General features: G+C 41.3%; 1 protein-coding gene across 1 annotated transcript in view; it reads right to left on the minus strand.

Moving 5' to 3' along the window:
• Positions 1 to 7,154: 7,154 nt before the first annotated feature.
• Positions 7,155 to 14,401, minus strand: part of wnt11f2 (wnt 11, family member 2) — a 14,313-nt gene continuing 7,066 nt past the window's right edge. Inside the window, exons 4-6 of the mRNA XM_020535185.2 lie at positions 12,082 to 12,359; positions 9,077 to 9,369; positions 7,155 to 8,201 (exon numbers count right to left, since the gene is read on the minus strand). Coding sequence (XP_020390774.1) covers positions 8,027 to 8,201; positions 9,077 to 9,369; positions 12,082 to 12,359 — 746 coding nt within the window. The 3' untranslated portion in view covers positions 7,155 to 8,026. The remainder of the gene's footprint in view (positions 8,202 to 9,076; positions 9,370 to 12,081; positions 12,360 to 14,401) is intronic.

Here is a 14,401-nt window from a genome sequence, read left to right on the forward strand (position 1 = left end):
CCAATACCAGCATCTGTTGCCTCTGTTAAAATAAAAGTGAATGATTCAAAGAATAGTGTCTCTTATTAATGGATATGGGATGACAAATTGGTTGTAATCAGAATTTCTGAAAACCTAATGCTTTTAATCATCTCCCTTGGCTTTGGTTTTCTTTTACAATGTTCTTGCTTGTATAAATATAATTTTTTTTATTGTAAACACAGCCTATAAATATAATGATTGTCAGCATGTTATCGAAGAATACTTGGGTAAAAGTTGACGCTGGCCAGTTTTGAGTGATTAATTGTTTTTGACAAGAGGTTTGAGACTAATCCAAACTCAAGGCTCAAGCCTGACCATAATAATTTTGGTCAGCTGGTGACATCTGTTACTGCTGCTTAGGAAGCTTCTCAACTAAAGCAATGGTCATCAGGCATATTCTGGAATTGAGGGGCTGATTACAGGCTAGTCACAGCCCTGAGATGTGCTATGGAACAGGTTCCACACATTTGGAGATGACCATTGAAATAATCCTGCAGCTCACTCTGCTCATCACTGGCCAATTTTGTGCAGGGATCCTTATTATTCTCCTTATGCAGGGAGGCTTAATGTTTGTGTCAGGCTGGCACCATGGGCGCTTGGGCAGCTGTCTATGCCAAAGTGGCAATCACTGTAACTTATCAATTGAAAACAGCACTGATCCCAAAACTGACTTTTGTTGTTCCCTTTCTCTGCTGCTAATATTGGCCCATAAGCAGTTAATTTTTAACCCATTCTCTCTGGAATGAATTTCTGGCAGATTAAAACTTCCACGCGCCACTTTGATCTTGTCTCAAACTCAATCCCCTTTCTGGGTTAAGGCTTATTATTGATAGATCACAGGTTATCGGCAGGACTCTCGCTGAAATAGTGAGGCCAACTTCAGTTCCGAGGGAATTTCTGGCTGTACTGTAGCAGGAAGGTTGGAGCCAGGGCTTGTGAAAGTGGAGACAACGTTAATGAGGAAGAAATGCCCGAGGACAGATGGAGTTGTGGTCTTATACACTCAGGAGACAACAGGGCCTACACTGATGAGTAATGGGGATGTAATACAAAAAGAGAGGAGTATTACTAGGCCCTCTCCCATTGGGACATTTCTGGCAATTATTTACTACTTTTCAATGATTGCTACCTATTTACCGATAGCAAACATCAGAAGCAGCATGAATAGGAAAAAGATAAATCTGCCAGGGACCTGAGCACGGTCCCATTCTGTCATTTGCGTGTGGCACACAAGAACACAAGAATTAGAAGCAGGCATAGTCCATTTGCTCCCTCACCCAGGTCATGGAATCAGAGAAACTTCTGTACTGTATGATTCTACAGCAAGTGATCAAGAACGCAAATGTTACGTTGGTCTTCATCACAAGAAGATTCAAGCACAGGAGCAGAGATATTGTGATGGAACTGTACAGGGCCATGGTGAAACCTCATCTGGAATATTATGTGCAGTTTTGGCCTCCTTGTCTGAGGAAGAATGTTCTTGCTATAGAGGGAGTGAAGGTTTACCAGACTGATACCTGAGATTGCAGGACTAACACATGAGGAGAGGTTGAATTGGTTAGGATTATATTCACTGGAATTCCAAAAAATGGTGGAGGATCTCACAGAAACCTAGAACATTCTAACAGGACTAGGCACGGTGGATGCAGGAAGGATGTTACCAATGATGGGGAGTCCAGAACCAGGGGTCACAGTCTCTCAATAGTGGGTAAACTATTTAGGACTGAGATGAGGAGAAATTTCTTCATTCCACAGAAGGCAGCCGAGGCTGAAACATTGTACTATTTCAGTAAGGAGTTGGATATGTCACTTGAAACTAAAGAGATCAAAAGATGGGAGAAAATCAGGAACAGGCTGATCAGTCATGATCATCGCAAATGTTGCAGCAGGCCTGAAGACTTGAATGGCCTACCCCGATTCCTATTTTCTACATTTCTATGTTTCTAAAAAGCAAATTCCATTCACACTGAAAACATGCACGCTTTCATTAACTTTACCCTTACTCTGACTGAAACTCCAAAAGACTGAGCAATAAACTTGATGATCTCAGTAGGTGAATAATGTGGTATAAAGGAATGTAGACTGTCTTGGACGCAATATGAAGAATTGTTTCCTGGGCAAGTTAGTGGAAGGCAGCCAGCAGCTAGGGGACCATACTCCATTCAGAGGGTAATCAGGAAATGAAAGAGCAAATTGCATCTGAGTTGAGGAAGCAAATGTGTTTACAAATCTTATTTTCTGTGTTATTTCTCTGCCTCAATGAATATATTTCTACAGATGTTAAAGAGTCCAGAATCTCACCTGGGTGGCCACATGAACAGTCAGCAGCTTAAATTATTGGGATGTCAAAACCCAGTTTGATTCGAGCACACCCTTCCCATTAGGGAATCAACAGGTTGTTATTGGGGTTGAGATACTTCTTCATTTGACAGCCTATCCTATCGGAAGTAATTCTTGTCAGTTTATTTGTCTACAATTGTCCATATCTGGACAATAGTCAATCCAGCGTTGATCTCACAATCACAATTCAAAATGTAGATCCTGTGCACAAACACTGTCAGGAAGCAAATGATATTGACTGAGATGGCATCAAGACAGTAACCAAGTAATTTCACTACAGGACACCTGACAGAACTACAAGTGGGTAAACATACTGACCATGACATATTAGTAGACTGTGTCCATGGCACAACGTTCTCCAAAAGAATATATGATGCATTTAGAAACTAATAAATCATATTTTGCCATTTGATGCTGATTGAAGTATTAAGTTTCACTCACAACTCGTCAGATAATGAAATAGCTTGTGGCTGCATGAAGTTTGATCAGGTTGACATTTAGGCTTGGGTTGAAAACTGGGAACATTTGTGCCACAACAGTGTCAAGCAATGATAGTCTCCAACAAATTAGTGCCAAACCTTCTCTTGACACTCAATGGCATTACCACTGTGGAATCCCACACCATTAATATCTTGAGTGTTACGATAGATTAGAAACCAGACTGCTCACATAAATACTTGTAGTTATAAGAGCAGGCCGTATTTGCTAAATTCGCAAATTTGACACCATCCAGGACAAATCAACGCTTTTTGACTATTATTTGCAAAGAAAGTTTTTCATTTGATCATGGGGTGTGGGCATCACTAGTTGAATTAGCTCATTGATTCCTTGGGTGCAGTCCACAACGTTTTATAATTTGATGACAAGCTTGTTGAATTTATCACTTCTAGTTCCATCAGTTTGGCGTTTGAAACATTCATTGTAGCGAAAAATATATCTGCCTCAGATTATTAATTTTGGAAACTCAAGTAAGGTCCTCCAAGCCTCTTTTTCCAAACAAGTGATAAATGCCTTCATAACATGCTGTACCCAATATCCAGTGTTATCATGGTTATTAAATTCTTTCTGATAAAAGTCTGTGGCAGTCCCTTTAACAAGTTTTGGAGAGGTCATTCCACGCCAAGGAGCAGTAAGAAGAGCAGGAAGTCTCTACTTCACCCATTGCTACTTCAAACAATTGTGATGGGCTCCTATTGAAGTAATAGGTCCTCAATTTGCTTGGGCTAATGACTCTTCAACCTGACACCAACAACTACCTGAATTGCCCATGTCAAGGTCCCACAAGGGGATTTTGGTGTTGGCAAGAATGGGGTGCTGAGCTCTGCACTGCTACTTTTGACTGTTCTCCCACCCATTGCTGAACCAGTGAAGAGAATGGAAATAGGCAGCCTGCACAAGGCTCGAATTGTTGTTAATTATCCATAGAATCAAAGCAAGTCTGACTCAGTGCGTCAGGAGGGAAGGGCAATAGATTGGATGCAAAGGAAGTGTTTAAAATAAAAGCTCTGTGCAGAAAGCAACAAAAATTGGATAATAGGCAGTTTGAATGTTAAGAACTGTGACTCTTCAATTCTCCACATGGTGGTGCTGCAACAAGAACTAAAATCTCAAACAATTGTCCGCTGTTATGTTTGTCATTAATGAATGTCATTTTTTAAAATAACATATTTTTCTTGTTTTTTTTTCCCCATGCTGAGCTTTCACTGACACTCCCCCCTTCAACTCATTGAATTGTTAAAGTGACTTATTTTTAGTGTCTTGAGAATTTTTTTTACTAATATATCTCTTTATGGGCCTTGGCGTCAAATTTTGTTTTGAATTATGCTCCACTGAAGACTCTAGGTTTGTTTTACTACATGTGAAGATATTTTGTAGGATTTTAATGTCTCCAGACTTAAGCGTAAAATCTAGGCTGACACTCTTAATACATTACTGAGGGAATGCTGCACTTTCAGATGTGCTGTCTTTCAGATGAAATGTCAAACTGAATCTACCCCTCTCAGGGGGATGTTAAGGCTGCCCTGGTACTAATCTGAAGAACAGCAGGGGGCTTATTCTCTCTGTCCTGATCAGTATTTACCATCAAAAATCACAAAATCTGATCATCCTTATCACATTGCTGCTCGTGGGACCTTACTGTGTGTATGCTGCTTGTGGGACCTTACTGTGTGTATAGCGAAGTAGTTTAGTTGTACTTCCTACAACAGTGGCCACATTACAGAAAAATACTTATTAGCCATGAAGCTGCTTTGACATGTCTGGTAGTCATGAAAGGTGATTGTAAATGCTGGTCTTTCATTATAAAAGTTGTTATTGTCATGGAGTATTCTGTGAGTGTTGGCATTTACAGTCCTTGTCCAGCTCCCACTGCTTTGTATTCTCCAGCAGGAGTCACTGCAGTTTCAACAACAGAAACCCTGCCTGATTTCTCCATTTCTGACCTAAATGACACTGAGACTGTAGCACCTAGATGAAAATCAGCTCAAATCAGCTGCGACTTCCATTGTTTATAACTTTGATAAATTGCTTAAATAAAGAGGTGGATGGGTGGTATGGTTGCCAAATTTACTGATGCTTTAAAGATGGGTTTACAAAAAATATTGATAGGTTCAAGTGAGTGGTCAACGATGTAGCAAATGGAGTATAGTGTAAGAAAGTGTCCATTTGGAAAGAAGAATAACAAAGAAGCATAGTATCAAAATGGTGTGAGATTGCAGAGCTCTGAAATACAGAGGGATCTGGGTATCCTCTTGTAATAATCATAGGTTAATATGCAGTTGCAGCAAGCAATTAGGAAAGCTAATAGAATGTTATCATTTAATCATTTATCTGAAGGGGAATTGAATACAAGAGAAGGGAGGTCATGCATGAGTTCTTCAGGACACTGGCGAGACTACATTTGGAGTACTGTGCATAGTATCAGTCATTCATCTCCTTATTTCTGGAAGGATGCAATTGCATTGGAGGTAGTTCAGAGAAGGTTTACCAGACTAATACCTGGAATGGGCAGGTTTTCTCATGTGGAAAAGCTGGACAAACTGGGCATGAATCCACTGGAGTTTACAAGAGTAGGAGATGACTTAATTAAAGCATAAAATCCTGAAGGACAATGCTAGAGCAGATATGGAGAGGATGTCTCCTTTTATGGGTGAATCTGAAACTGGGAGGTCAACGTTTAAAAATCTGGGATTGCACACGAGGCAATTTTCTCAGAGTTTTGAGTCTTTGAAACTTTTTCCTGAAAGTGTGGCAAAAGCCATATCTGCGAATATTTTTAACGCAAAGATGGACAGATCATCTGAAGAATTGCACTATTTTACCAGGAGCTTCTGCTATTGCCTTTATAGATTGTAATGAACAAAGAGGTCAATATATTTCTCCCAACATACTCTTCAAATAATTCTTTGAAGAAAATAGAGGTTAGGGTTCAGAATACAGCATTCATTAAGAAGGATCTTGCAAATGCTGCTGTACCTGCTGTCTATTTCCTCCATTTTCTTTTTACAGGTTTCTTTTCTTTATACTATCTGTTTAAATAAGAAAAAGTCCAAGTTAACCCACTGTTATAATGTAGGAGACATGAAGCTAATTTGTCACATTCCTTTACACCCACATCACATCAGTGCACCTGACTCAGACAAGAGCATTGATGTTATGAAAGTCACTGAAGGTGCCGGAAGAACAAATGAGAGTTATTCTGAAAAGATCACTGGCAATGTGTAAAAGGCACTGACACTTGCAATTTAATGGTAGTGACAGTGGATCTGACTGTGGGCTGAAAAACTGAGGAAAATCACTCCAAGGCCATTTCTGGAAGCCTTGATATAACTGAATAGACAGCAAGAATTAACAGCCTCATAGCATTGTGGCTGCTGTTCCTTTAAGAATAAAGGTCTCAAATCCAAGAGCTTTTGGCCAGAGGGCCACAGCTTTACAGTACCAGCAGTGCCAATGGGAGCAGGGACCACTGTTGGTACTGCATCTTGCCAAGGACAATGACCAAAGGTAGCCATGGAACTCAGGTAAGATGTGGGTTGGGCTTGCTGGGGCCAGCAGGTTTGACAGGGGTGGGGTGGGGGGGGTTGGCTGTGGTCAGCGGACATTATTGAAAGGAGGCAGTCTTTCTGAGGAGCCAGCATTTGCTGTTGGGATGGCACCATATGAACAAGGCGTAAACTTAGAAGATTACAGCCTCCTCACCAATGGTATTCTATCAACCACTTGAGAGACTCAGTTGGCTTCTAGAAAAGAAGGCCACCTTTAAACTTCCCTGGCCTGATTTAATTGTCTGGTGATGGCACTATTGAGAAGGTGATGGGCTTCTATCTGGTACCTTCCATCATGATTCTATGGTTCCCCCACACCACATCTCTAGCTTCCCACCCCAAATTCCTGGACCACTCCCACACAGACTGGATTAAATTCTGTCCTTCTGCTTCAGGACAGTTGCAGGATAAAGGAATTAGCCACAAAAAGTGAAACTGTGAATGTGAGAAGTTTCATTGTTGGCGATAGCTTTGACGTAGTTAGCAAAGTTAAACGGGGTTGTGGGGGGAGGCTTTTTAGACATTAACAATGCATAATTTCATTCCCATATCCTCCAAAATAACTTGTCACAAAATTTCAGACCAGTATAAGTGTTTTATTTAAGAAAATAAATAATAAGCAGACATAAAACAAAACACTAAATAACAAAAGCACACAAGTTGAGGTACTAGCTGGTTGCTACAAAATTATGAATGTGAGAGTTGCCAGCTTTCCCTGTTCATGTAACTAGAACCTGTGCTCACCAAACTTGATTCGCCAGCCTATGTGAAAAAGTAATAAATTTAGCCAGCTATCTCCTTATGCCACCTCATCCACTCCCACCCCCAACAAAATTGTCCATAAATAAGAACTGCCACATACTTGGCAACATTGAAACTTCTACTAGGATTCCTGATGAAATTATAACTGTCAGTGGTAGGATGGCACCTTTATTGCACATTGTAATAAGTTCCAGCACACAGAATGTTATCATCATATTTAGGGTTTAAGGTAACACTCCAAACGAGGTGGAATGTCTTTGTTGTATTGCTTGATAACATGTTCTGCTGCACCGTACTTACAGCATTTCAATGTTAAGGAATCAGAACAGACGTTCCTCCAAGGTCATATTTGCTCCCTCAACACTGTAAAGTGTGCCCTGTTCAGTGCTTCCCAGATTGAGCAGCACCTTATTTTCATTTTGTCCTTCACTATCTTTCTCTTCAACAATTGATCACTATTGATCACAGCTCTGTCCTCTAACTGAATGCCATTCTCTTCCTTCAAATTACTGGCATTCATCCTGCTATCCTGCTGAACATATCAGCTGTCCTTTAGGCCACTAAACATAGCAAAGGAACAAAGGAATCTTTCTGATAAATGGAAATGTGTCCACTTGCCATTGTTTTTGTATAACTCGTCCATTCACTCTGGGGGGGGGTTTCAATTTTGCCTTTTATCTGTTGTTTTTCTCTCAATATCGAGGTTCACTCCACTCGTTTTGCCAGTAGTATCCAAGGAATTTTTGGTCATGGTCTTGGCAATCCATTTCCAGGTTTTTAACCCTCCCTATGGTTTATGTTCTCAGATACTGTTTAATTAAGTCTACTACTATTTAATACAGCAAGGTCCTTCGCAGTTACTTACACACATACCGTTCTGCTGTCCTTTCACATTTTTTGCAGGTTACGTAACAACACCAATGATATTTGCAACTACATCTCTCTATAATTGTTTCCGTATATGCGTTGTAACCCCGACCACAGCACATCAGGTTACAGCTATCACTGCCCACAGAAGTCTTGTTGCACGGTCTGCAGAGAAGCAAATGAAGGAAGATCAGTTAATAATTTCAAACAACTAAAAAAAGGACCGAAAAACCTCTATAAAAAAAGGCATATCACCTGACAAATGCTAGGTCTGTGCTGTTTTGGACAAAACACTGCAATTAGTCTCTGTGGTCCTTACCTATCACGGCAAAGAGTGGTTGAGGTTTTGTGCTCGTGGTGATCCAAGTATGTAGACTTACCTTTGACACATACAGTCTACATTGGACAAATTGCTATTCATGTGTTTTACATAAACGTTGTCAAAAATCCGGGTTGATTTATTAATATAGTTTGATCCCTTCCTTCCCTATTGTTTTCTGTGATTTTGTTTCTTTTCATGTTTTTCTTTGCGATTCCCATGGTTTTAAGAGATTTCAGAGCGTTATTAACTCTTTGTGAAGGAAAAGCAACAAGAGACAGCTGCCTACTGTCCTAATATTCAATGCCAAATTTTTAAGACCAAGGTTACACTATCGTTCTCTATAAATGTTTTACAATCCTTATGATGGCTGTCAGGATCTCACATCAGTAGAGATTCCAAGTTCTATTCTAACTGCAGAAAAAAGTAACAGTCAAATTACTGATCCAGTGCATTTGGTAGAAGATTGTGACCTTCAGACGGGAGACAAGATGTAGTGAAACTTTTCCCCAAAATGGATTAGCTGGTAAAATGCTGATTATCACTGTCCAAATTCATCATGAAAAGTATCATTCGGCAGCACTTTTAGAACGGCACAGCGGGTAACTGAATCCCATTTTAGCCAGGAGATAAATAAATCTATCACATCCGGAATAACTGATAGTGAAGAAAGACGGAAAATGAAGATAATGTCAGAACCACAGCTGGTTCAGCCCCTTACCTCTCATGAGTACCGTAGGAGCCTTGTTTTTCACTTGTTGTGCAGTAGTCGGGTGATGCCACCAGGTAAATCAGTTCATTCTCCCGAACTGGTCGTATGTCGAGCTCTTTAGGCACAAGTTGTTTCCTTGTGCCAACATAACGGTGAATCACTCTAGTGGCTGCCAGGTATTTTGACTTAAGGTTAACAGCAATCTTATTTAGTTCCTGTAACCCCTTCCAGCAGGTCTTTACAGAACAAGAACCAGAAACACCATGACACTTGCATTTAGTTTCCAATGAATCAATCAATGTCTGGTAAGAGAAAATATGTATGAACAAGGATAAGTCAAGGTGCAATTCTTTGCTTGCACATAATACAAAATGGTCCCGATACTCAGAAGTTACTGAAGTACGGAATAAGAAAAGTGACTTAGATATGCACGTGTCTCCTAGCATCTAGTACTTTGCCTGTTTCATTTTCCGCAACAAATTCTACATAAATTTTCTTGGTCATTACAAATCACATCCATCCATTCTTTAAGCCACTATTTAGCTTTCAACTGAGGTCCAAACATTCCCTTTCCATACTCCTTCATTACTCTAAAGGACAAAGCAATCTTTGGGCCACAGAGTATTTCATATTTCAGATTAGATCACAAGAATGAAATTATTAATCAGCCTACTCCAAATCATCCAGTAAATCATGAGTAAATTTGAATCAGTGTTCAGATAAAGAAAATCTTTTAATTGTATTGATTTCATCTTTTCAGAATACGAACCTAATTATTGCTGTACTCAAATATATAAATTGCTGCAATTTAGACTTTTGATTGAATGCTTTCAAAACAAAGGCACAATTTCATATTTGTAAATTTAAAAACACTTTAAACATGAGTGAGGTTATGTTTTTAAATTAGTAATATTTTAAAGGTTAAGTGTGACCATTTCAGGTTTTAGAATTTAAAATATTTTAAGAGATAGTACGCCATTGATGACAATTCTCTACAGTTCCACCATATTCAAAATTTGATCTTTGTACAGCACCTTATTCCCCGATATAACAAGAGTTATGCTCAGCAATCTCTGTCAATCATTTCTTTTGGATTAAGGAAAGTTCCATAGATGTCCATATGCTATGATTTCTGAATGTGCTTCCTAACATCCTGTAAGGTGCTTCCCCCATGAAAGGACTAGTCCTTAGCAATTTAGAATGCATCGGGAGGTTTTGCTAAAACTATATGAGACACCAATCAAACCACAGCTGGAATACTGTGAATAGTTTTGTACCCTTTACCTGAGGAAAGATATACTGACATTGGAGGCAGTCCAGAGAAGGTTGACTAGGTTGACCCCAGATATGGAGAGACTACGAGAAGAGGTTGAGTAGATTGGGCCTTTAATCAGTTGAATACAGAAGAATCTAGGACCAGAGGGAATAATTTCAGAATAGGAGGTTGGACATGTGAGACAGAGATGAAGAGGAATTTCTTCTTTCAGAGGGTAGTGAATCTATGGAATTCTTTAGCACAGAGGGTTGTTGAGGCTGGATCATGAAGTGTAATAGTGAGAGAGAAATTTTTAATCAGCAAGGGAATCAAGGATTGTAGGGAAAAGACAGCAAAGTGAAATTGAGGATTATCAGATTGGCAATGATCTCATTGAATGGCAGAGCAGATTCAATAGGCTGAATGGGCTATTTCTACTCCTAGAGCTTATGGTCTTATGCATTCGAGTTCTGATTTCAGAAGTGGGGCTACCAGAGTGCAGATACTCTGGTTTCATTGTATACGTTCTGGAAATGGAACTGTTCCATTATACTCAATAGGCAGTATTGTCCTGTGTACTCATATATGGTTACGGGTGCAGTTGTTGCATTATACAGTAAACTCTTGTGGATGTGTTGGACGTCTTGTCTACACAATTAGTACTTGAGTCTGACCTATTTCCATCACTATAGTGCTCTCCTTGTTGCTTTTCAACTCATCAAAACCTTTACCGCTCACATCATGTGTTTCCTCAAATCCCCCTCCCCTTCTAATCCTGTTCTCATCAAACTCTATTGGCTCTCATCTCTGGGTGCATTGAACCAGTCTTGTTGTATTCTTCAAATAAGTCCACACTCTATACCTTTCTTACGCACTATTACCTCACCCTACATGCCATTACAGTCTCCTAAACTTCTTCCAGTAAGTATCCAATTTTTCTATTCCACCTCCACTTAAAGGTGCCGATTGTCATTACTGCTCTACAACTAACAGTAATTCCTGGAGTCCATTCATGTGGAGTTAAATGTGAGAATCCAGAAATAGCTGTCAATGATTCTACATCTCTTCAAAGGACACACTGTACTGCAATCCATTAGAAATTACTGAACTGACAAGAACTTCAACTTACTCTCACGTAAAACAACTTGAAAAAAATTACACCATATTGAAAGAAAGTGGGACTGTTTTGTTGGCATACTAAGTTCGTAAGTACTAATAAACAGCCTCACTGGTCCTGAAAGAGTGTTTATATTTCTTCAATGTCAAATTTCTTGTTTATAAGAAATTTCATGAGCTAGGTTTTGCACTCCCTGACCTGTGAAAGCTGGTATGCATGCTCACTGACTCCCTGGCTGCCCAATCTGTCTGAATGTTTTTGGGGAGGCATTGGCAGCCTACCCACCCTCAGGTAATTAATTGATAAATAAAGAGCCTCATCCCACTGCTCCTTAGCTACAAATTGAATGGAATTGTTATAGTTATAAGGTGTAGATAGAAGAAATCACCTGCAGCTTTGCATGAGAATTAAATTGGTCCAATGTCATAATTTGTTGTTCCAATAAGCTAATGAATTTGACTGTGAGGAGCAAATTGACACCAATTTGAAACAAGGTGCTGAAGTAATGCTTGTTTACACTTGCTGTCATTTAGAATTGATAACTCACCATGGATATTAGCACAATCTTTTTTGAGGTGCAATATAGCTGAACAATATGATGCAGAAAATAAAAATGTGGTTTTAGCCTTACTAGCCATTTACCTGTCTGCCAACATCATTGTTGTGCTTATTCATCAGTCTGTTTGCCTGTGTTCCAGCTCTGTTGCCTTTCATTGGTGCATCTGCAAAAACAGAGCCAAGCTGCAGCCCATAGCGAAGATTGTCCCCACAACCGCCCCACCTGAAGTCAGGCCCAGGAACCTCGGCTGGGCTGAGACCACAGGAACAGGTTGGCAACTCGCCAGAGGCACAGAATCGAGCAATGGAATGACTTAGTGCAGCAGAAGAGAGCGCATATACAAAGGATGATTCCCGTGTCCCTGAAACACATGTAAATAAAAGCTATATGAAGACCAGTCAAGTCTCACAATTACTAACTAACTAACATGTATGTTTTATATGTACACATACCCTTATTCTTCGGTTGAGATGGGTTAATTGAAATGTTCAACCTGTCTGCCCTCTCAGATGGATGTCAAAATTAACATTGGAGATAACAAGGTGTAGAGCTGGATGAACACAGCAGGCCAAGCAGCATCAGAGGAGCAGGAAGGCTAATGTTTCGGGCCTAGACCCTTCTTCAGAAAATCGCTTCGCAGTGGGGTTAAAATTGTTTCAGAGATAGTAGGAACTGCAGATGCTGGAGAATCTGAGATAACAAGGTGTAGAGCTGGATGAACACAGCAGGCCAGGCAGCATCAGAGGAGCAGGAAGGCTCACAACAGGCCAAGCAGCATCAGAGGAACAGGAAGGCTCACAGCAGGCCAAGCAGCATCAGAGGAACAGGAAGGGTCTAGGGTCTGAAGAAGGGTCTAGGCCCAAAACGTCAGCCTTCCTGCTCCTCTGATGCTGCTTGACCTGCTGTGTTCATCCAGCTCTACACCTTGTTATCTTAGATTCTCCAGCATCTGCAGTTCCTACTATCTCTAAAAATTAACACTGCATGGTTTTGAAGTGAAGACTACTTCTCCCTGGATCCTCACAAATATTTATCCCTCAACCACCTACAGCACTAACACAGATTAATTGGCCATTATCACATTGTTTTTTGAGAGACATTGCACTTCAAAAGCATTAAAGCACTTAGGGATACCCTGAGGCTGTGAAAGGTGCTAAAAAATGCAAGCACTTCTAAAACACCTTCAAACCTAATTTTATTGACGACTACCAAATTCTGCATTTTATTGCTTTTTTACATTAGTAAGGAAAATCTGTCCACTTGTCAATTTAGAATTCTCTCTCTCTCCTCACAATGGACCCTCCTGTCCCGCAGGCCCGACCAGTCCCCCTCCACTGATACCCTCATCCGCTTAGCCGAACTCGTCCTCACACTCAACAACTTCTCTTTCAATTCCTCCCACTTCCTACAGACAAAGGGGGTAGCCATGGGTACCCGCATGGGCCCAAGCTACGCCTGCCTCTTTGTAGGTTACGTGGAACAATCCCTCTTCCGTACCTACACCGGCCCTAAACCCCACCTCTTCCTCCGTTACATTGATGACTGTATCGGTGCCGCCTCGTGCTCCCACGAGGAGCTCGAACAGTTCATACACTTCACTAACGCCTTCCACCCCAACCTTACGTTTACCTGGACCATCTCTAACACCTCTCTCCCCTTCCTGGACCTCTCTGTCTCCATATCGGGCAACCACCTAGAAACCGATATTCATTTCAAGCCCACCGACTCCCACAGCTACCTAGAATACTCCTCCTCCCACCCACCTTCCTGCAAAAATGCTATCCCCTATTCCCAATTCCTTCGCCTCCGCCGCATCTGCTCCCAGGATGAGGCATTCCACTCCCGTACATCTCAGTTGTCCTCGTTTTTCAAGGACCGTAACTTCCCCTCCTCGGTGGTCGAGAACGCCCTCAACCGTGTCTCCCACATCTCCCGCACCTCATCCCTCACACCCCGTCCACGCAATAAAAACCAAAAAAGAATCCCCCTCGTCCTCACGTACCACCCCACCAACCTCCGGATCCAACGCATCATCCTCCGACACTTCCGCCATCTGCAATCCGACCCCACCACCAAAGACATCTTTCCCTCCCCACCTTTATCTGCTTTCCGGAGGGACAACTCTCTCCGTGACTCCCTTGTCCGCTCCACACTCCCCTCCAGCTCCACCACACCCGGCACTTTTCCCTGCAACCGCAGGAAGTGCTACACCTGCCCCCATACCTCCTCCCTCACCCCCATCCCAGGCCCCAAGAAGACTTTCCACATCAAGCAGATGTTCACCTGCACATCTGCCAATGTGGTATACTGCATCCGCTGTACCCGGTGTGGCTTCCTCTACATCGGGGAAACCAAGCGGAGACTCGGGGACCGCTTTGCAGAACACCTACGCTCGGTTCGCAA

Source organism: Rhincodon typus, chromosome 14 (genome assembly GCF_021869965.1).
Source record: "Rhincodon typus isolate 14 chromosome 14, sRhiTyp1.1, whole genome shotgun sequence".
In the NCBI taxonomy this organism is placed as follows: Eukaryota; Metazoa; Chordata; class Chondrichthyes; order Orectolobiformes; family Rhincodontidae; genus Rhincodon; species Rhincodon typus.